The sequence below is a fragment of the Hemiscyllium ocellatum genome, chromosome 10 (genome assembly GCF_020745735.1).
Source record: "Hemiscyllium ocellatum isolate sHemOce1 chromosome 10, sHemOce1.pat.X.cur, whole genome shotgun sequence".
Classification (NCBI taxonomy): Eukaryota; Metazoa; Chordata; class Chondrichthyes; order Orectolobiformes; family Hemiscylliidae; genus Hemiscyllium; species Hemiscyllium ocellatum.
Window position 1 is genome coordinate 88092956 of NC_083410.1, and position 24318 is coordinate 88117273.

The following is a 24318-nucleotide window of genomic DNA, read 5'->3' on the forward strand; positions in this document are numbered from 1 at the left end:
CTTATCTATTTAAGCAGTCGGTTTATATCCAAGTTTCAATTATTAATTGCACAATGCAATTCTGGAAGTTCAAACAGAACAATGTTCTATTGTCTCACACACATAACCAAATACATTTGCTTTACTGACTGAACATTTTCAATCCTGGAATGACTAAATCCTAAGCAGCATCAAGCTTTGTAGACAGGTGTAACGAATCATTACTTCACTCTGCTTGTTTCAAACCGATCAACTGCAACCCAAACATTATGGGTATATTATTTCAGTCCATATGTTCCTCCCTCATAACTCAGTGGAAAGGGTACCAGAAAGAGATAATCACATTTCAGACACAAAATTCAGTACCATTTAATGAATGCATAACTTAAAGTGAGATACATTAATTAACCTGTTATACATTTACAAGAACACAAGTTGATCAGGTAGTTCCTGAAATCCATTTCACCATTCGATTAGATCAGGGTTGTCCAGTTTCTCAGCTTCATTTACCCGCCTTGATTCCTAGTCTGGGGAAAGCATAGTGAATTGGTTCCTAAGAGCTGACATAGGGACAATGTGCCAAATGGTTTCCTTTCAGTACTGTAAAATTCTGTATTAGTTCACTAGTTGTTAGTTTGCCACAGTATGAGGAGGTTGACAAGCGAAAAATCAAATGCAATTAAATAGACACTTACCTGATTTCTGTCCTTTAACATTGTAAACAATTTCACCATGCTTCCATTCTGTTTTATAGCCTGGTGATAAGCAAGAACTTACAAGTTCTTGCCCTTCCTCAGCTGCAAGTGAGAGAACAAAAGGACAGCATACTTGCAAAATCAGAATGTTACAATTGAACTGCACTTTTGCAGACTACTTAAATAGTGTGATTGCTAAATTTATTTGGAATATTTAATGAATATAATTACATTAATTTGTGCATTTTATTTTGTTCAGTCCATGCATAAAACAAAGTATCAAAGATCCACAAAGTTTGTACTCTTCTACAAAACCCTACTGTAACTCTCTAGCAAGTTTAATGTCTACAAGTCAGATAACTGCATAATGTTATAGAGTCATAGATATCTACAGCACAACAAAAGGCCCATTGAGTTTGCACCATCATAAACCACTTATGCAATCCTATTTTTCAGCACATGGCCCATAGTCTTGTATGCCTTGGCATCGTAAGTGCCTGAAATATTATGTCTGAAATATTATGAGGGTTTCTGCCTCCAACACACAGGCAAAGACTTCCAGATTCCTATCAACTCTACGGTAGAAAGCTTTTCCTCATTTCCTCTAAACCTTATCTTAAATCTAACACCCCTGGTCACTGAGCCCTTCATCGAAGGGAAATGTTTCTTGTTTACCCTATCTAAATGCCCTCAATTTGAAAAATTTAAATCACACCCCCTCTCAATTTCCTCTGTACCCTCTCCAGTGTTATCACATCTCTCCCATATAATGTGGATTCCAGAAGAGCACACAATAGTGTTAGCTGCAGTTATACCAACATTTTTTGCAGTTCCAGCATCATTTCCCTGCTTTTAACCTCAATGTATCAGTTAATAAAGGCAAGTAGACCATAGCCTTCGTAATCACTTCATCCATTCGTCCTGATTTAACATTCTATACAGTGCTATCTTTTGCCAATTTTCAAGTACTGCACCATATAAAAGTTACAAATAACCTGAATTCAAAACTCATTAGACGGATAGCCTGTGCCCTATATTTGTACAATGTTGTCAATCTTTCCAGTCATTCTTGGTGTTAATTTCATACTTATTATATCCTTCATGAAGAGAAACAGCTTACTTTTCCGGTCAATGACCTTTCATCAGATATGGGAGAAGTTACAGATGTAATAAAATTTGACAAAGAGGTCGATGAGACAAGGACAAAGGAATGTGAGAGATAGGGAAGTCAGGAAAGATTGAATGATGGTAGTTTGTCCAATATGGCCAAAGAGAATGGCAATGGGACAAGAAAGGAAAACAAGATGTGCCTGAAGCAGGTGAAACGTGCAAAGAACAGGAAACAAAATCTGAAATTGTTGAATTCTGTGGGGGTCCAGAAGGCTGTGAAGTCCCTAACTGGAAGCTGTGGTGTGTTCCTCAATCTCATATTGAGCCTCATGGAAGGCCATCAAACCGAGGACAGAAATGTCAGTATGAGAGTAAGTTGGAGGATTAAAAGACAACCTACAGATTATCAGTTGGTTAACCTATTACCATAAAGAGACACAGAGAAGTCAAACAAGGGAAGAGCTTAAGATGGATAGTGTGAAACCGAGAAAAGGGTGAAAAGTAGAAGTTGAGGAACTTTTCCAATTGAGAATGAGTAGTTAACAAATACAGAAATCAACATATTGGTCAAAAAAAGTGTTGAGGGAGAAGACCCAACTAGGACTGTAAAATGCAATGTTTCACATTTCCTATTTTAAAAATGGCAGCCTTGGCTAGTAAAATGAATTAAAGGAGAAATTTTTCAATGAGATGAAAAGGTCAGACAAAGGGGAGGGCAGTACTCGTGAGAAACTGGTTGTGCCTCAGTGAAGGAAATAGTAGAGAACCCTTAGACTGTCCTGGTTTGGGATGCAGGTGTGAAGAGTTTGGATATTCATAGTGAAGAAATGATCATTAGGACCAGGAAATTGAAAACTGTTAAAACGATAGAGGGCAATCAAAAGAACCATGGATATAAATGTAGAGAGACCGAACAAGGAAAGAAAAAGATGGAGTCAAGAGTAGGATAAAATTAGCTTAGTGTGGCTGAACTGGAGAAGCAGTGGCATAATGGTAATACCAGAGGTCTAGCATTCGAGATTCCCAAGTGTTCTGAGGAGTGTGTTCAGTAAATCTGGAATAAAGAACTGGCTCAATGATGGCCATGTCACCACTGTCAGTTGTTGTAAAAACCCATCTGGTTCACAAATACTCATTAGAGAAGGAATCCTTACTTGGTCAGGCCTACAGGACTACGTGATTGGTGTTGTATAGGTATACATATGATTGACTCTTAATTGCATTCTGGCAGTTAGGGAGGGGCAATAAATGCCAGCCTAGACAGTGATGCAGACATCCCATGCATGAATAAAGCAGCCCAGAAATGGTGGGGCAGTTCTGTTTATCGTTATTGGGAAGGAGGTAGAGACTTCTTATTTTAATTCTCTACCTTGCTCTCATATTGGTCTTACCCTTGACCAATGCACTGGCCTAGTGAAGCTCAACATTATCTTACATAGTAGCCCCTCATCTTTTGATAAGGCACTTTACAGTCTTCCAGACTCTATGTTGAGTTCAACAATTTCAAACCATAAACTGTCTTCCCATTTTCTTGTGTTTTGTTTGCATACTTTGGCTTTTCTCTTATTTTTGCTTTTGGACAGTACCATACCTTATTTCTTTTCTTGTCCCAATACCATTCCCTTTGACCAAGTAAAATTAACTCTTGACATTCAATCACCTGTCTTCTACTCTATCACAGATTTTCTTTTGTCCCTGTCTATTACTTAAATCCTGTTACCTTTTTCCACTTATCATAAAATGTACGTAAACTGAAATGTATACTCAGTTTCTCTTTCCACAGATGCTGCTAGATCTGCTATTTTCAGGATTTTCTATTCTTGCCAGTACTGACTGTGTCACCTCAGATACAAATGATGTAATCTATTTTTCTAAAACCCCACCATCGAACAGGTGCTACAAGAACAGATAGTTCTCACTGAATAAATGGGCAATTTGTAAACAATGGAGCTGGTATAGCATAAACAGAACTGTACGGCACAAGGTTTGTTGACCGATCACAAGGTTGTTTGAAAGCAACTTCAAAAAAAAAAGTTCATTTTGCAAATGTTGCTCACAAAGCTAGCATTCCTCAACACCCCAGGGGGTAGTAGTGGACGTCATCATCTTGAAATGCTGCTGGCTGAGTGGTGAAGATATGTCCACAGTATTGTTAAATGAAGAATTTGAGAAGTTTGACTCAATGATGACAAAGAAATAGCAATATAGGTCAGAGCTAGAATAGTACATGACATGTAGTTGGGTGGTGTTCCCACAAGCCAGTGTAAATGTGCTAACTTCATGCACAAGTCCTAAGCCCTTCTTTAATGTTGGGAAGGAAAAATGTCAGAGGCAGAGGATTACAGTAGATTAGAAAGGGGGTGAGGGAGAATTAGCTATGCAGCTTCCAGCACTCCCACTGTCTGTACCCATGGAGTCTTTTACCTTATAGAATAAAGCAGGCTTAAATAGTCTTACTTTGAGAAATTATTGGTGTTCACCTTGAAAAATAAGAAAGTGCAAGTTAAGCTAACTTACGTGGTCTACCTTCAGTTCCTCCTAAAATCGCCAGTCTTGCTGACATCAAGCCAAATCCTAGGTAACTGAAAATAGAAAACAATGAGTGAAATGTATGACAGTAAATTGATTGCCAACACAAAACTCTATTGTTTTTAATATTAATACATGTTCTAATGAGCTGCTGTCCTTCTTGAAGGATGAGCAGCTACCCACTTATTCTACTCCTCCACTTATTCTATTAGATAATCTCTTTCTAATATTAAATCATAGCCTACTTAAAAAGCTATACATTTTGCTTACACAGTTGGTTACCTGTTGAAAAATTAATAATATTTGAATCTACAATGAACTTAGGGGTTTCCAAGTTTGACTTCCCCTTAAACATGTTAGACTGTTGCTTCACTCTCCGATAGAATCCAAAGTTTGTTCAATCTTCCCTTTCTTTTGTTTTCTCTAGCTGTTGCTTAATTACTTTGTAGAAATGGTTGCACCTAAAATATGCAGATGGATCTTAGTAGCTGTTTTTATACTGCAGTGCCCTGTCATCTGTGTTAGGGGCACAGATTGAAAATATAAAGTTATCGAATAGCTGCACAAACAAATGGTTTAAATGACAGACAATGCACCAGATGTCCACCCTTTTTTTCAGAACATAGATCCAGACATTGCAATTAATTTCTCAACATGTTTCAGCATCTTGTACCTACTATACGTATCTAAATTTGAAGGCATTATACTATACTGTACACATCTCTACTGCCCATCCTGTGAATTTTGTTTCTGTTTTCAACCTGAAGATTGCACTATGCAGTAAAACATATTTCACGTGAAGAGTTTTTAAAGATATAGATTAAAAATATTGCATGAAAATGTACTGATACCTTAGTGAATAAGTGATTAACTCAACAGAGAAAGGAATTCAATCAGGACTTCCTCAAATAAAATTAACAAAATTGTGTGTACAGCTATTCGATAACTTTATATTTTAGCTACTAAGATCCATCTGCATATTGCAGGTACAACCATAATGCAGGTGCACCAACAATGACAGGAATAGGAAGACGAGGACAAACTACACTTAAAATGCTGTATACATTTAATATTAATTTGAAGAAAATAACTTTGATTCAAAAGCTTGTCGTATGCAATTTTTAGCATGTTTAATCACGACATGATGTAGTAGAACCAGAAAGGACAATAGTACTAACCTGTGAGAGTAGACTGTGTAAGTGCTATTGAACATCTGAATTGAGGTAATATAGTTAACAGGAGAGGTCTGGAGTGTTATCTGTGGGAAAAGTCGAAATGTTACTCAAAATGACTGCAATTCTAAAGGAGAAGACTGATAATAGAAGCACAATATTTCAGTGTACCCAAGTGTACAATATAAAAATCAAACAACTTGCACTTTTGAGAACAAAAGGCCAAAGATTACATATTTTAGTCAGATATTAAAATCAGAAACAATTCTTAGCTGGACATTTGTTGACTGGAATCAAATTAGAGCAAGTAGTATGTACACCATACATTAACACAGTCATTTATTTACTTTTGAAGTGCATTTATTTTTATGCAAGTAAATGCAGAACATTGACTCTCTACTATGCCCACAAATAGATGAGTAATCTGTTAAACTACTTTTGGTTATCATGACTGGATCTCCCTATCCTCCTTCAAGTAGCACCATGGGATATTTTACAACTCTGGTTGAACAGCTCATGTGCATCATCAATGCAACAATTGCACTTAGTGCTGATCAGAATATATTGTGTTAAAGTCTCAATTTAGGCTTTGACCCACAACCAAATGTAAAAAGAGATATTATTTTGTCTGGGATGTATTTTAAGATGATTACATTGAGCTGCAATAAAGAAAACCTGAGCAGTGACATTGCCACATAACCTTTGTCTTTATGTAATTTTCATATTTCAGCATCTAAAGGAAGTACACATTTAAGGCAGCAGTGGAAAGCATAAATATGTCAATCTGCAAAATGAAGTTTTGTGACATTGGCAAAATTGTAAGACAAAAAAATCTTCCCTTTTTCACAAGCACAATTCTCTTGCTGAAACCAATAGGGCTACTATGTCATAACAGCACCCTTCACTTTTTTGTTTGAAGGCCAGCTGAGAATAGAAAATCTTTGAGAGGAAAATCCTGGAAGAGATCCTGCAAACTGCCATTCTACAGTGAAATACTTCATTGTCCTGCTTCATTGGACTCAGTCCAATTTTAGTATATTTTACTGGGCAAGTTACTTAAATCAGAGGTTAAAAAGCAAAACTTGACTAACACCAAAAGCTTGTTGCATCTAATCTTCTGTTCACAAAAACTTTTCTGTTCATGAGCAAGAACCTTTTCCAAAAAGTCTTGTGTTGACATGGCAACTGCTGCAGAGCTTCCTGATGCAGGTTGACTTGGCTCTGCAGAATAATTTGGCAGGACATGGTCACAAGCAGAAACTGCACAATTTTTAGGTTGGTTCAAAGTATCACAACATGCAATCCCATGGAATCTCAAATAGCTATACAGAATATTTTAGAGTGAAAGAAACAGTAGCTCAGTAGTTAGCACTGCTGTCTCATAGCTCCACGGAGCCAGGTTCGACTCCAGCCTTGGACAACTGTCTATATGGAGTTTGCACATTCTTCTGGTGTCTGTGTGGGTTTCCTTCAGGTGCTCCAGTTCCCTTTAACAATCCAAAGATCTATAGGTTAGGGGAATTGGGCATGCTAAATTGCTTATAGTGTTGAGGATGTGTAGATTAGGTGCATTAGTTGGGGTGAATGTAGAGTAATAGAGTAAGGGAATGGGTCTGGGTGGGTTACTCTTCAGAGGTTCGGTGTGGACTTGTTGGGTCAAATGGCCTGTTTGCACACTGTGGGGAATCCATGATGATTCTATGAAACCACCACGAGATGGAAATGTAGCTTCAGTTGAGATCTCACAAGAAATTTTAAGTGTTAGGTTATAAAAAACAGTGATAATATGTTAAACACAGATTCTGCTTCCGACGTGCAATACAATCAGTAAAGCTGAAAAATAGTAACTAGCATGTTGTGAAACACAAATATAATCGTTCTTTAGGCATATGTTGCCAGATGTCAGCACCACAAACAGTGAAACCAATTAAATTCTTCAGAAGTTCTCAGAAAAATACGAAGAACGGATTAAGGTCTCTGCAGTTCTTTCATTAAAAATATCTTGCACGTAAAGTTGAAAGTTAGAAAACTGATCACATTCCCAATTTAACAGAAATATTAGACAGGTCCAGAATAAGGAAGGATAAGAATTGAGGCAAAGCAAACTCAGTGTTAACAACCTAACTTTAAGAATACTTCTCCATTACATCAGATTGTTGAGAGTCTATTCAAACTAACCTTCTCTGTAGCAGCACAAAATATTTATATTCTGACCATTTCAGTCAGATTCCGAATCCATTTTGAGGATGGACAATGAATACACAACCAGCATTCCCATGATATCACACATACACACCTCTCCCATCTCCCAACCAAATTCAGGATAATAAAACTCAGTTCCAATTTTAAGCATGAGAATGTGCTACAATCTTAAACCCATTAACTTTATTATAAATCTGCATCATCACAGGATCTCCATGATCCACCATTATACATTCTTGAATGCAGAACTGGAGTGTTGGATGGAAACAAGATTGAACTGAAGCATTCAAAAGCAAATTAGACTGTTATTTGAAAAAAACACAATATACAGGAATCCAGGGGGAATGGCACCAAGTGAAACAATCACTGAACTAGTACAGAAAATGGGTAGAATGGCCTTCTATATAGTAACAACTCAAAGATATTACATTAGATTCCCTACAGTGTGGAAACAGGCCCTTCAGACCAACAAGTGCACACCGACCCTCCGAAAAGTAACCCACCCAGACCCATTTCCTTCTGACTAATGCACTGAACACTATGGGCAATTTAGCATGGCCAATTCACCTGACCTGTACACCTTTGGATTATGGGAGGACACCGAAGTACCCAGAGGAAACCCACGCAGACACGGAGAGAACGTGCAAACACCACACAGACAGTTGCCAGAGGCTGGAATCGAACCTGGGTCCCTGGTGCTGTGAAGCAGCAGTGCTAATCACTGAGCCACTGTGCCGCCAGATCACTCATTGACATTTAGATGAGATATAAAGATAAACATGTAAATAAGGAACCTGATTAGACAGGAAAATGGGAAATCGTTCAGTGCGTTGGGCCTGTTCTGCCACTCAATTAGATTGTTGTTGATTGGCACCTCATTTCATTTAGCACCATTTTCTCAAACTTCTTGACATATCAAAGCTTTATTACTCAGTCTGGAACATTTCAATTGACCCAGCATCCATACTGTGCTCACGTGTTGGGCAAGTTGGGGGGCTTTGCCTCATGTGAAGATTGCTCAATTTCTCTCAACGTTACAATAAATTTCAACAATGTGCATCCTTAATTAAAATTCCCCACCAGAAAAAAAATGGCTATGTTGTATCGACCTTATCAAGTCATTTCAGTATCACAAACATCGCGAATAGATCACCTCTTACCCTTAACTGATTTTCTCCTGAGCCGGTCTGAGGTCAAATCATACAATACACAATTTTGGTGTTGTGGTTTACAATGTTTTAACCTGCTTATCCACTGTCCAACACAGAATAGCTTCCTATCTGCTCACCAAAACCACCTCTCTCCATCTCAAAACATCACTTAGCTCAGCCTCAGCTTCAGTTTCATCAGAGCTTCACCACCACGAGCCCTCACTATTCTAATGTCCGCTTGAGTCAGCTTCCATCTACCGCCCTTATCCTGCTTTACACCAAGTTCCACTGACATCTTTACTTGAAATGTCTGTTTTCCTGCTCCTCAGATGCTGCCTGACCTGTTGTGCTTTTCCAGCATCACTCTAATCTCCAGCATCTGCAGTACCCACTTCAACCTCATGCTTGCTGATCAACACTGGGTCCCTATACAATGTTCAGATTTTGAAATTCAGCAAAAATCACATGACATCAGGTTATAGTCCAACGGGTTTATTTGAAAACACTAGCTTTCAGAGTGCTGCTCCTTCATCAGGTGCTAGTGAAAGGAGACCTTAGACACAAAATGTAGAAGGAAAAGATCAAATGGTCTTATAACTCATACAAATGAACTGAACACACCTAAGATGGTTCTTAAATCTTTCGTCAATTAGAATGGAGGGGTAGGTTTCAGTTGATTAATATGCAAATCCTAGAATTTTTTTCAAGTCACTGCCCTGAGATACTTTAAGGTGTCGTCAATGTAAAAGGTGGTGACCTTAGGCATTAGGTCTTGTTTGGAGTCTGTCTCTTAACCTTGAGTCAGACTAGTTTTCTTTCCAAAGTAGTTTATAAAATGCTACTGTCTACAACTTGTGCACTTTTTGAACAAAATAGAATGTATCTACAAATGCAAATTCACCCTATAGATGTGAGAGAGCGAGAGAGACTGTGTGAGTGTGCTTGTGAGAGACAATGTGTGCACATCTGTGTATAGTGTGGTGGGGTCACCTGTAGTGCGATATGAACCTAAGATCTGGTTGATGCAGTCTCATGGGTACCAAACTTAGCTCTGTTCGGTGACTGTGTGTTCTTGTGTATCCCTAAGTCCGCCTTGGAGGATGTTTACCCAAAGATCCAAAATACAAACAATTACATAGTGATATCAACAAGTTTTATCCCATCATCAGGTTTATGGACAATTTTTTTTAGAATCAGTCTCATTCTTGGATACACATCTCAAAAAAGGATGGACACCTCAATACTTCACTCAACCACAAACCTATGGATAACCTTATGATGCTCTACTTCGAGCTTCCATCCTAAACATATCAAAAAAGCCATACCCTACGGACAAGCCCTCCACATACACAGGATCTGTTCAGATGAGGAGGAACGTGACAGCACCTGAAGACATTGAAGGATGCCCTCATAAGAACAGGATACGACATTCAATTCATTGCCATAGTGAAAAACCATAATGACCTCCTCAGAAGACAGTTGTGGTATATGACCGATAGGTACCCTTTGTTATCCACGTGAGTGCCATGTTCTTCACAGTCTGCAACACATTATCAATGAGGATTGACACCTCGCCAAGATTTTCCCTACACCTTCATTTCTTGCCTGTAAACAACCACCAAACCTTAAACTGACCATTGGTCGTAGCAAACTACCCAGCCTCAGGACATCAAGCACAAGACCATAAAACCCTGTCAGGGCAGCCTCTGCATGTCAGAGCAACGACAGATATTACCATTATACATTCGGGCGGCACGGTGGCACAGTGGTTAGCACTGCTGCCTCACAGCGCCAGGGACCTGGGTTCAATTCCCACCTCAGGCAACTGACTGTGTGGAGTTTGCACGTTCTCCCCGTGTCTGCGTGGGTTTCCTCCGGGTGCTCCGGTTTCCTCCCACAGTCCAAAGATGTGCGGGTCAGGTGAATTGGCCATGCTAAATTGCCCATAGTGTTAGGTAAGGGGTGTATGCAGGGGTATGGGTGGGTTGCCCTTCGGCGGGTCGGTGTGGACTTGTTGGGCCGAAGGGCCTGTTTCCACACTAAGTAATCTAATGAGTACACTGCAGATTCTTTTGTGACTCAGCCAACATTGTATATCTCATTCGCTGTAGGCAAAGATGCTGAGGCACATTATATTCTAAACCATGCAGATGCTATGACAACAGATGAATCAACACTGCAACAATTGCCAGACAGGAATGTTCTCTCCCAGTGTGGGAACACTTCAGTGGTTAAGGACATTTAGCCTTAGATCTTTAGGTAAACATCCTCCAAGGCAGACTTCAGGATATACAATAATGCTGAGTCACCCAGCAGAGGCTGATTGCCAAGTTTAGTACCCATGAGGACGACCTCAACTGGGATCTTTGATTCATGTTGCTCTACAGATGACCACACCACATTATACACGATCTCACTTGCATGCACTCTCACAAACCCTTACACACACACACACACACACACACACACACACACATACTCCCTTACACTTGTGCACGCACATTCTCTCTTTCCCTTGACACACGCATGCACACAAATCTATCGGGTTTACAGATACTTTCTATTTTGTTAAAAAAAACACAATTTGTTGACAGTCATTATGGCATTTTATAAACTCCTACTTTGGAAATAAAACCAGTCTGACTCCAGGTTAAGACACAGACTCCAAACAGGACTTGACGCCTAAAATACACTGACTGGAGGTGTCACCGCCGTTATATTGATAACGCCTTTAGTGGTCTTGGAGCAATGACTTGAAAATAAATTCTGGGATTTGCAGATTAATCAATTGAAACTTGCACCCCCATGCTAACTGATTAAAAATTCAACAGCCATCTTAGGTGTGTTCAATTGATTCACATGAGTTGTATGACTCCTTGACCTTTGCCTTACATATTCTGTGTCTAAGATCTTCTTCTCACTAACACCCAATGATGGAGCAGCACCCCAAAAGGTAGCGTTTTCAAACAAACCAGTTAGACTATAAGGTGGTGTTGTGTGATTTTTGACCTTGTCCAACCCAGTCCAAGATCGGCACCACCACACTTGAAAACTCTTATCTTGGTTTTCAAATTCCTTTAAGGACATGCCTCTCCCTCATCTCTATTGCTCTCCAGCCTTGCTGTCCTCAAGATTTCTGCACTCACCCAATTCTGATTTTTTGCGTGTGCCTGATTGTAATCACTCCAACACTCACTGCCATGACGTTTGCTGTGTTGAGCATACTCAAGTTCTCAGACCGTACTTTCCACCACTCTTCTTCTTTTGTGGCTCAGTTTCAGACTGAGTTCAATAAAGCTGCTGTCAAGTATCTTGGGATTACATTGAAGGATCTGTGAAATTCCAAACTGATGCTGTTCTAAACTCCAAAGGAGTACAAGCCAAGTTTATGGGACTTTCTTCACAATAAACATTTTGCAGGATTGTATTTGAGCATAGCAGAAAATAGACTATTTATCTTCAAACTAGAGTGTCTATTGAGAGATAGTGTTAGGAGGTATTGTGTTTTAGTTTATCTGTATTAACTCACTCACCAGCTCGCTATGTTCATTAATACCAGGTTCCCATTCATTCATTCATAACCCTTTACTAACCCCTTATTTACTATAACACTTCCAGTCTTTTATTCATAGAACTGTGGTTCTGTAATATTCAAATTTAAAAACAACGCTTTCAAATTCATCACTGCATTTCCATATCTTATCAGTCAAGCAGTGTTTACCTCTGAATAAGTGTAGCATACAGAACAATACCATCGCCATCAAGTCTCCATGAAACATTAAAATATTAATGAGCCCTTACCAACCATCTCCTGGACCTGAATAGATCATGTAATGTTAAATACCTTTTAACTGGACCATTATCCCTTTAAGAAACTAACTGCCATGAAATTGCATGAATGAAACGAAACAAAGCTCATACAGGCAAATAGTAAGTGAATCTCACAACACAGCTGCAGTAATTAGTTTAATATCCTTTATTCTTTTACTGTGATTTTTAATTTATTAGAGCATTTAGACCAAGTATTTTTACTTATATTTACTCAGTTAAAATACAAAAGAACTAATACTTTTTGATTATGTAAGCAAACTGGTCAGACACCCTTAATCCCATCAGAAGTAACAGCCAGCACTTCGGACAGGTTTTAACACATCTCCTATCTCCTTCAAACTTTTGTGTGCTGTAGGTGATAAATGTAACACCATTGTAATGGAATTTTAACATATGTAAGAAATGTGTATAAAAGGGCTCTTGGAAGGACTGTATTTCAGGGTTCAATTGCCACCTCAAACTTGCGCTGTAATTGCCGAATACAACAGACTATTTTCACCACTCACCAATTTCAGTTGTTATTTGAACATGGGCCCACACTACAATTGAAATAGTTAAACCTGCACAGATGATCTTGGGAGATTTGCATTTTCTGCTTTTGCTAGAGAAAATTGGTGTAACCATGAGATGAAGGACTTTAATTATAGGTCAGGAAATTAACTAAATCCTGAAAAACAATTTTACATTTGAAACACTCCATCCAACTCATCTGATCTTCAATGACTTTAATGTTTTCATAACTTTACGGAATACAAAGGTATTTTCCAGAGAAGTGTTGCCAGTCCAAAATGGGTTCCACTTGGCTGCTAAAAGCTACCTTTTCATAAAGCACAGAAATAAAATAAAACAAACAATTCCACTGATATTTTGTTAACTACTAACATGTTATACATACCATTTCTTAAGCTTAACAATTAAGTTAAACACTGCCTTTGAAAATAATGGAATAGACGCACCATATAGACAAATTTGGACAGCTCCCAAAAACAGGTGAACAATGAAATTGAAATAAAAATCAGATCCAACCTAATCAGAGAAGTCACAGATCTGGTCCAAGCTGATCTCAGTTGATTGGTTTTGGACTGAAGATGTTACACTTAGTCTTGATGCTGGACACTAATGAGCAGCCACTGCTGGGATTTTTTCAGCATGGGATACAATCCATTATAATGCCTTGAGGTCAAATAACCTGACAAAAGGGCTATTTAAACTTAAATATTAATCAATGTCCAAAGAACTGATCTTCACTGGAAAGCAGAGTAAGGGAGGAAGCCAGCAGGATTAAAAAATGTAAATGAATTAATCATAAGACTAAGTTATGGAGAAAAACTTACCTCATTGTGAGGCAAAAATGTAATCTGGGTAGAGCCTCCTCCAAGATCAAGTATTCCTGTTGTGTTACGCTGTTCCCCGTGCAAGCTATCTAGAAAGAATAAGCTACAATGAACATTGAAAATCCATCATATTAAGGAAGACGCTGAAATATTTTCAAGACTAGGCAAATTGCCTTTCAATAAAAAAATGAAAGGTGAAGTGGAAATTATGTATAGTCTCCACTGGCATTAATCTCAGTTTTGGAGGCTGAAGCAGTCATGCATGCAGCTATTAAACAGACCTCTCTCTTAAAGTGCCTGACCTGCTGTGCTTTTCCAGCACCACTCTAACCTTGACTCTAATCTTCAGCATCTGCACTACCCACTATCCATTAAACTGTCAGTTACATGCTTCCATGTCTGATGGCAGATAAAGATTAATTACAATTTGTGGCTATTTCTGGAGTAAAATAATCAAACTCCCGTTAGAAAGCAAAGAGGATCCCTCCTTTCTGCAAACTGCAAGTTTGTTTAGACTCTCATCTCATAACAGAACCCAAAATATTGATGACAAGCCACACATTGCAATTAGTGTGATATTCAGATGAGAACTATTGCTGCAGGTATAAAAGTCAGACTGAATCTCTGGTAAGTTGAACTTGGGTTCCTGCTAAGTGAGAAAGGGAGATTTTACAGGAGTGCTGATGTATTCCCAATTCTACCTCAGAGTTGTCTGCCAAAATCAGCAAGCATATGAGTGGATGTTGAAGCAGCTGAAGATAGGGGTAGGGAGATACAGTGGTGATAGTTGGGCAGAGGGGTGTTTGGATAAAACAATATATAGGTCATGGCATACTAGGGTGAGATCTAAAGAAATGCAGCATGGAGAGCCTGGAAAGAAAATTAAATATACTATGAGACTAAACTGGGAAACGGAAAGTGGTGGAAAAGACAATGTGCCATACTGAGGTGCGACTGGAATGCCTTTTTCTAAAAGTGTACCTGGTGTATACATTTAATATGCTTTGAACATGAAACAATAGTTTGTGATTTTTGAGAAGATTTGTAGCTCAGGTTGCTGTTCAGGTTTGCTCACTGAGGTGGAAGGTTTGTTTTCAGACATTTTATCACTATAATTTGGGCGGCACGGTGGCACAGTGGTTAGCACTGCTGCCTCACAGCGCCAGGGACCTGGGTTCAATTCCCACCTCAGGCGACTGACTGTGTGGAGTTTGCACGTTCTCCCCGTGTCTGCGTGGGTTTCCTCCGGGTGCTCCGGTTTCCTCCCACAGTCCAAAGATGTGCGGGTCAGGTGAATTGGCCATGCTAAATTGCCCATAGTGTTAGGTAAGGGGTATATGTAGGGGTAGGGGTATGGGTGGGTTGCGCTTCGGCGGGTCGGTGTGGACTTGTTGGGCCGAAGGGCCTGTTTCCACACTGTAAGTAATCTAATCTAATCTAATCTAATACTAGGTAGCATCATCAGTGAACCTCCAGTGAAGCGCTGGTATTATGTCCCACTTTCTATGTGTGTGGTCTCTTAAGGTGGGTGATATCTGTTTAGCCTGTCCTAGGATGTATGTGTTGTCCCTGTCAAAGTGGTGTCCTTCTTCATCTGTATGTAAGGATACCAGTGAAAGTGAGTTTGTCTTTTGGTGGCTAGTTAATGTTTGTGTAACATTATTATTGTATAAAATATAAGCTTTACACTTACCTATTAAAAAGTTCACAGTGATCCAAGCAGAAATGCCTGTAATTACAAGGCATTAATTGTGAGAAAATAAACAAAACATGAACAATGGTACAGTATTCACCAAATGAAGGCAAATGATTTCTACTTTCACACTGAGGTCAGCAAACTACAAAGAGTGGCTAACTTACAATAAGATGCCAAATTAACATGCAAAGATTTAAGGGCTTGAAATAGAAGTGGTAAGTGGTTTTAAATAAGAATGTTGAATTCCACTCTGTGCAGAACCCAAGAATATGACAGGAGGTCACTGAACCTTTGGTCAGCGCCTTGAAAAATTATATAATTCCTACTCCCAGCTCATGAAGCACTAGCTAGTTCAATAAAACTATCTTTTTCAAACATCCACTACTTTCTCCCTCTTGCATGTCAGCTATCACTGTAACCTGTGTCCAAGATACAAGTTCTTCCTTCCTGATGTAAAACTCTTCTTCTCTACATATCCTACCTTACCTATCTGCATCCTTCTCACTTTTCTTTAAGAAGCAACGTTTCTCATATGTATTTTAAAGCCAGTATTTGAGTATCGGAGTTGAGACAACATGTTATGGCTGTACAAGACATTGGTGAGGCCACTTTTAGAATACCATATAATTCTGGTCGGCCTGCTAGAGGAAGGATGTTGTTAAACTAGAAAGGCTACAGAAAAGAAATTACAAAGATGTGTCGAGACTGGAGGGTTTGAGTTCTAATGAGAGGCTGGGACTATTTCCCCCGGAGTGGAGTCTGAGGGGTGACCTTACAAAAGTTTTATAAAATCATGAGGGGCATGGATAGGGTGATTAGCCAATGTCTTTCTCCCCCAAGGGTAAGGGAGTCTAAAACTAGAGAGCATAGGTTTAAAGTGAGATACAAAGATTTAAAAGGGTCCTGAGGGGCAACATTTTAACAAAGAGGGTGGTGCCTGTAAGGAATGAGCTGCAGGGGGGGGAAGTGGTAGAGGTGGCAAGTTTATAACCTTTAAAAGACATCTGGGCAGGTACCTGAATGGGAAATGTTTAGAAGGATATACGCCAAATGCAGGCAAATGAGACTAGTCCAGTTTAGGATACCTGGTAGGCATGGACAAATTGGATTGAAGGGTTTGTTTCTGTGCTGTATGACTATAATAATGTAGGAGATGGATATGAGGGACCATAGAAAGATGACCAGTGGAATGCAGAGATAAACAGGAAAGTGCCTGCAAGTTGCTGCAACAGTAAATGTCAAATTGGAGTTAAAGTCTTAAGGTGACATTGAACATTACAGAGGAGATATGAATTAGTAGGAATAATTAGGGAAACTTGGTTTTTCTTCCATTAAATCTAATCAATTTGAGGAATTGCTTTAGAGACCCAAAATCCTATCAACTAACAGTCAATTACTGTAAATGGCAACAGAATGGCACTTGAACCAAGATCTATGACTGGCCACTTTCATTTATAATTATCTCATGATCCTGGAATTCAGCAGTAGGAAAGATTCATCATCTTCTACCAAGGAGCATGAAATGGTTATTTTTTTCCACACCATGGATTGGTGGATTAGAACTGCCGGCAGAAACCTTCAAGGATGTACAAGGTTTCAGTTTCTTTCTGGCAAGACAACATGGGAATGCAGACGATTTGTCTTTGTGCTAGATGTCAGTTAGTGCATTTCACTGGGTGACATAATGTGATGCATATTTTGGGAAGAATGGAGGGAAGCAAGGTGGAGAAAATATCTTATGAATCAAAACCTGAGTACGAGAATATTTAAACAGGGACATGATTTGTCTAGGTTCAAGTGCAAGTTATGATTAACTTAAGAGCCAATGCCCTACCTTCATCAGTCCCATCCATGATACTAACACAATCGTTTGTTACTAGGAAAGGGCTCAATTGAAATACTTCCTTTACCTAGAAGGAGGAACAAATTCAGCAAAATACAAAGTATTTAATTAAATCATCCTTTCCATTAACTTTTGTTTTGGCAAATGATTAACGAAATAAATCTAGTATTGTACAAACCAAGTCAATTCAAAATCATTCTATAACCCAAAAAGCTACAGACAACCAACTCCATGACATTTATTCTATTACATACATACATTTAGACAGTAGCATGCTGAGAGGCTAATGCTAGAATCAAATCCGTCCATATGTACCCTGTGATACGAAGAACTCCAACGCCTTAAGGATTCACGCGCTTGTATTTTAAGCAAGATACATAAATATTTCCACATTGTAAATTGTGAAACTATGATACAGTGTGACCTTTCGACATGTAGATCAGGATAAATATCAAAAATTAAATATATTGAAACTTAAATGCCCCAAGCCATCATCTGTGCATATGCAAAAGTGGTTAGATAGCATAGCACATCACCCAATTTCAAAATTCAAAAACAAATACCCAGTCTTGTTTAGGAAACAAAATAATTTACAAGGAATTCCATTTTGTGCAACAGGAATGCTGGCACAGTTAACATCTTGAGGTTTTGAAGATGACAATTATCTGCTGCAATAATGGTGTACATCATGTTCTACAACATTATGCAACAACATGGAAAAGAATGCAGTTATGAATTCAATCCTATTTAAAAATACTAGACCTCCGAGCTCACTACAGGGGGCCTCTGTCTTCAGTAAATCTGCTCCTCAGGGTCAGGCAATAGATGAGAGCAATGAGAATCTCTACATCAACTTTGAGCACCGTCCAGTCCAAAGCCCAGCTGACAAAATAAACTGAAATTTCAAAGCCCCACAGTCAGAAAGAATGCAAATTTCTGGAAGGGTGTGACAAGCAAGGAAAGAGTAGAGAAAGTAAACTCTACCAAAATTTTCCTCCTGACAAAATGTCTAGAACATGAGCTGGTCATAACTTATTTTACCTGCATCATAAGATGACCTCATAGCAACATTCATGGCCCAAACACTGGCACTTGATCAACAATGTTTTCTTTTATCAAGAAACTGCAGAGATGTTCACCGCACCCAGCCACAGATACTGATGACTTCTGAATCAAGAATTGCCTTATTTGATCTATCATCTCCATTAGCCTGGCACCTAATTAATGACTCCTTCTCTAAAGCATTAAGAAAAATGCACCTTCCTCTTAACACCCAGAAAATTAAGTCTTCTTCTAAACAGCTCCCACAGCAAAATATCTTCTCTTGTCAATTAAGTACCCTGATGAAGTCCTGGAAAATGCAGACCATTTGTCATGTCTTACAAGCATTCTCTTGATGATGGCAGCCATGGAGGACAAAATTCATCAACGGCTTCATTGCACCAGCTCAGCTTTTTGCCAACTGAGGAAAAGAGTAATTGAGTAGCATGATCTTAAAACAAACTAAACTTATAATAACTCATACATGCTTCGGAGACCTAGAGTCATAGGTTCAGAGAGATGTACAGCATGACTTACTGCAGGCATCTGAAACCAGAGGAGATATACCATCAATGGTGCCTTTGCAAGATCTTTCAAACTCAGCAGGAAGAAATGCAGTCTAACAGTATCATTCTCTCTCAAGCCAACTTGCCAAGCATAGAGGCATTAATCACTTAAAACCAGTTCCACTGAACAGGACATTCCTTTCACATACTTGATAGCAGATACCTGAAGCCATTGCTTTATTCTGAACTCGAGGTAGCAGGAAACTCACAGGAGGACAGTAGAAATGCTTTTGGGATGATGTTCTCAAAACTTAATGACTGAAGAGGTCAAATATACTTGTCAACTTGGAACTGCCTGGCCTCTAATTGACCAAAATAAAGGCAGCTCATTGGGGAAGGCACATGACATATTAACAGACTTCACTGGGAATATGCAGAAGCAAAGGTGAGGTGACAGCCTATCCATCCAACACTGTTCAACCTGCACATGGCAGTCTGTAGATCACGTATTGAACTACTCAGCTTTATCTGAAATGCACTGAATCATGGAGAAAGCAGACTCAGTATTAGTTTTCAAAAGAAAATGGGCTGTACACTTAAAAAGAAAAATCTGCAGTGACAGCAAGATCACTGGAACTAATTGAAAAGCTCTTTCAAAATGTTCACACAGGAATGATGAAACAGATGTCTTCCTTTGCAAAGCAAAGATCTGAAGGAAGTAAGCTGGTATATACCTTTCACAACATACATTTATTAGGTTTGCAATGGATCATCTCATGAAACATACTTATCCCATTCCAACTGTTAGATAGTATATTAAGTGCAGATACAGCCATTTGGCCCAACAAAGCCAAATTTAATCATCTTCTCAAGCCTCCTTGCCACCTTTTCCCATGCAAATCGATCACTGTGAAATATCCTTTCCCTTCTCCATCAGATACTTGTCTCATTTCCTCAGATGCATATTTATAGTTGACTTCAATCACTGAGACAGTGGGGTCCACATTCCCACCACTCCTTGGATAAAAATGTTTCTTTTGAATCTCTTATTGGGATTTCTTGACAACAACATTTTATTGATATCGCTAGTCATGTTCTTCCCCACATTCTCTCTGTATCCAATATTAAAACCCTCTATAATTTTAGTTACTTTGATTAGGTCACCCCTTTGTTTTTTAAGACGAGTTCCATCATGTCGATTCTTTTTAGTATGTATACCGATGCATTCCTGACATCATTCTTATATATCTTCTCTGTATCCTCTTCAGTGCATTTATGTCCTTTTCATAATATGTTAACCAGAACATCATGCAATGCAATAGCTCTGGTGTAATAAAGGCTCACCAATGGTTTAGAATAACTTCTCTACTTCTCAATTCTATCCCTCTAGAAATAAACCAAGTAGTTTCATTTGCATTTTTGGATATTGCTAACTTGTGGTGCAACTTTTAAGTGACTAGTGTATTTATATTGCAATACCCTGTTGTTCTTCTATTCTACTTAAATTTGCACGTGTAATCAATTATGCTTCTATTTCTTCTACTAAATGTAGTCTAACATTTGTATTTGAATTTCATTTGTCAATTGTTTGCCATTTCCATGAGTTTATTAACCTCCTCTGTAAACTGATTGCAGTCAAAGAGTGTGGTGTTGGAAAAGCATAGCTGGTCAGGCAGCATTTGAGGAGCAGGAGAGTCGATGTTTTGAGAATACGTTCTTCATCAGGAATTCAGAATTCCTGATGAACTCTGATCTCCAGCATCTGCAGTCCTCACTTTCTCCTTGTAAATTGATTGCAGTATTCTTCAGTATTGATTATCCCTGAAACCTCCCCTATGCCCTCAAAACCTGGTGTCATCCATGAATTTAGAAATTGTTACTATAATTGTGAGCAGTGTCCCAGCACAATCCCTTGTGGAGCATCACTTTCTAGAAGTGAATAATTACTCTTTACTCCCACTCTCTGCTTTGTGTGTCATGGTCATAGAGATGTACAGCATGAAAACAGACCCTTCGGTCTAACTCGTCCATGCTGACCAGATAGCTTAACCTAATCTAGTCCCATTTTCCAGCACTTGGCCTATATCCCTCTAAACCCATCTTATTCATATACCCTTCCAGATGAGTTTTAAACGCTGTAATTGTACCAGCCTTCACCACTTCCTCTGGCAGCTCATTCCATACACGCACCATCCTCTGCATGAAAAATTGTTCCTTTGGTCTCTTTTATACCTTTCACTTTGCCCATCTTGGCAATTCTTTTTTAAACTCTCTCTCAACCAACTATCACTGTCCCACAATTTTTACACTATTTTATTTTGTCTGATTTCCACCTTATCTAACTTAAGGCCATCTAACCTATTTTCTGCGTATATTTTCATATTAGGAAGCTTTGAAAACAACTAGCAAGCCATTTTGTTTTTTGTCCTGCTTCCATATTCTCTGACCTTTTAAGGATTCAGATAAATTAAATCTATTGCTTTACTGTTGTCTATTTTATTACCTCAAATTCAGTAAGTTTGGTCAAGCAAAAATTTCCCTTTTGAAATCCATGCCAACTATTTGTTATATTTCTAATTTCTAGGTGTTCTCTATTCTCTTTCTTTGTAAGAATTCTGATTTTTATCCTGCTACTGATGTTAAGCCAACATCACTAATTCATTGCTGTTCCCAGACCTCATCTAACTCAAGTCTTGCTATGATCCTTTTCCAAGTGCAATAACTTCCAGCCATGAGCAAAATCCTCTAGGGTCCCAGTCCATAATCACGCGGGGTTCCCAGACCTCAGCGCTCTCATACCCAATTCTCTCATTGTACCTAGGAATAATCACCCAGACTCACTGCCTAGTATGGCCTTTAGCCAATTCCAGACTTCTTAACAAACCATCAGTCCCATATTCATCATCGTTGCAACAGTACCTTTCCAAGAAATTCAACTACCCCAAACCTTTCAAAAAAATAAACTGCATAGACTCCATCAGTGAAAAACATACAAGTGAGTTTCATGGAGACAGAGGGGACACAGTGAGAAAATAAAATATTTGAAAGGTGAGAAAGAAGCAATAACTTCATACAAATACGAATAAAAAGCTTCCCAATATGAAAACACTAAGCAAGTAGGTTAGCTGGCCCTAAGTTAGATTAGATTACTTACAGTGTGGAAACAGGCCCTTTGGCCCAACAAGTCCACACCGACCCGCCGAAGCGCAACCCACCCATACCCTTACATATACCCCTTACCTAACACTACGGGCAATTTAGCAATTTAGCCAATTCACCTGACCCGCACATCTTTGGAATGTGGGAGGAAACCGGAGCACCCGGAGGAAACCCACGCAGACACGGGGAGAACGTGCAAACTCCATACAGTCAGTCGCCTGAGTCGGGAATTGAACCCGGGTCTCAGGCGCTGTGAGGCAGCAGTGCTAACCACTGTGCCACCGTGCCACCCACTAAGTTAGTTAGCTAAGGTGGAAATTGGACAGAATGAAATAGACAATTTGCTAAGCTGATAGGTTTGTTCTCAGACATTTCATCACCATGCTAGGCAATATCATCAATGAGCATCCAATGAAGTGGTGTTCTGCCCTGCTTTCCATCTGTTAAGGTGGGTGATATTCATTTCCGGTTCTTTTTCTCAGAGGTTGGTAAATGGGATCCAAACCAATGCGTTTATTGATGGAGTTCCAGTTTGATAGTGATAGCGGGTCTTCTCTTTGAGTGGCTAGTTGGTGTTTGTGTCCTGGTGGCTAGTTTTCTGTCTGTCTGATGAAGTGTTGTTACAGTCCTTGCAGGGTATTTTGTAAATGACATTTGTTTTGCTGGTTGTTGGTATAGAACCTTAAAGGATCTTACATCAAACTGCTAGTGTATCCTGGTGGCTAGTTTTCTGCCTTACACCAACCAGCCACCAAAATACATGACCCACAATCACTAGTATCCTTACATACAGACGAAGGAGGACACGACTTCAACTGGGACAACACATCCATCCTAGGACAGGCTAAACAGAGACACGCACGGAAACTCCTAGGGGTATGGCATTCAAACCGGAACTCCATCAATAAACACATTGATTTGGACCCTAGTTACCAACCTCTGAGGAAAAAAAGCTGGAAATGATATCACCCACCTTAACAGACTTAGACACACAAATAGAAAGAGGGACAGAATATCAGTGCTTCATCAGAGGCTGAAAATGTGTTGCTGGTTAAAGCACAGCAGGTTAGGCAGCATCCAAGGAATAGGAAATTCGACGTTTCGGGCATAAGCTCTTCATCAGGAATTAGATGAAGGGCTTATGCCCGAAACGTCAAATTTCCTATTCCTTGGATGCTGCCTAACCTGCTGTGCTTTAACCAGCAACACATTTTCAGCTGTGATCTCCAGCATCTGCAGACCTCATTTTTTACCCTTCATCAGAGGCTCACTGGTGATGTTACGAGCATGGTGATGAAACATCTGAGAACAAATTACCAGCTCAGAGAGCAAACTTACAACCTGAACCTCAACCTGAGCTACAAATCTATTTCACAATGTTTGAGAAGATGATGTTAAAATCGTGGGACAACCCTACAGTTGGTTAACAGTAAAAAATTGAACATCAAGATAGAGAAAGTGACACAAAAGATAGAAAAAAACTGCAAAGACAGATTATCTTTGCTGTGACTAATGACATCATTTGCATTATGTAACTTTTGCATCATTTGACTCATTGTGGACAATGCCACAAATACATGAAGTAGCAACAAAACAATTCAGTATTACGCACGAATATAGCTTCAGAGTCATACACTGTTGGTTCGTCCCCACTTACTTCCCCCATATCAAGACACCCGTGTTGCCCAAACCTTCAGAAATCCAGAGCACAAATACCTCATTCACTTTGGAGAGATAAACAAGCTGGTAAAGCACAGACCGTTCTCCTACACATTCCACAGCTAGCTTTTACTCATCACTTACTTCTTCACAACAAGCTATCAAAAGTGTATTATATAAATTCTTCAAATCACTAATTTTTCTTCAACATTAGTAAAGAAAGTTGCTTCACTAGAGTTACCTTATCCAACAATTGCTGAGCTTTTACTCCTGGCAACAGACGTAAACCAGCAGTAGCTTTTAGTACTAATGGCGTGCTTGCCCAAAGGTTCCTAGGAATTGACTCTTTGGCAATGTCCAATAGGTCCTGAATGCCTTTTGTGGCCTGGAACACACAAACCATACATACCC

General features: G+C 39.2%; 1 protein-coding gene across 2 annotated transcripts in view; it reads right to left on the reverse strand.

Moving 5' to 3' along the window:
- entpd6 (ectonucleoside triphosphate diphosphohydrolase 6) overlaps positions 1–24318 on the reverse strand; it is a 62230-nt gene that overhangs the window by 14747 nt on the left and 23165 nt on the right. Inside the window, exons 4-10 of one of the 2 annotated variants that reach the window (XM_060831723.1) lie at positions 24149–24292; positions 17534–17609; positions 15697–15732; positions 14004–14092; positions 5492–5571; positions 4302–4366; positions 675–776 (exon numbers count right to left, since the gene is read on the reverse strand). In XM_060831723.1, the coding sequence (XP_060687706.1) occupies positions 675–776; positions 4302–4366; positions 5492–5571; positions 14004–14092; positions 15697–15732; positions 17534–17609; positions 24149–24292 (592 nt within the window). The remainder of the gene's footprint in view (positions 1–674; positions 777–4301; positions 4367–5491; positions 5572–14003; positions 14093–15696; positions 15733–17533; positions 17610–24148; positions 24293–24318) is intronic. The other variant, XM_060831724.1, reaches the window with a different exon arrangement.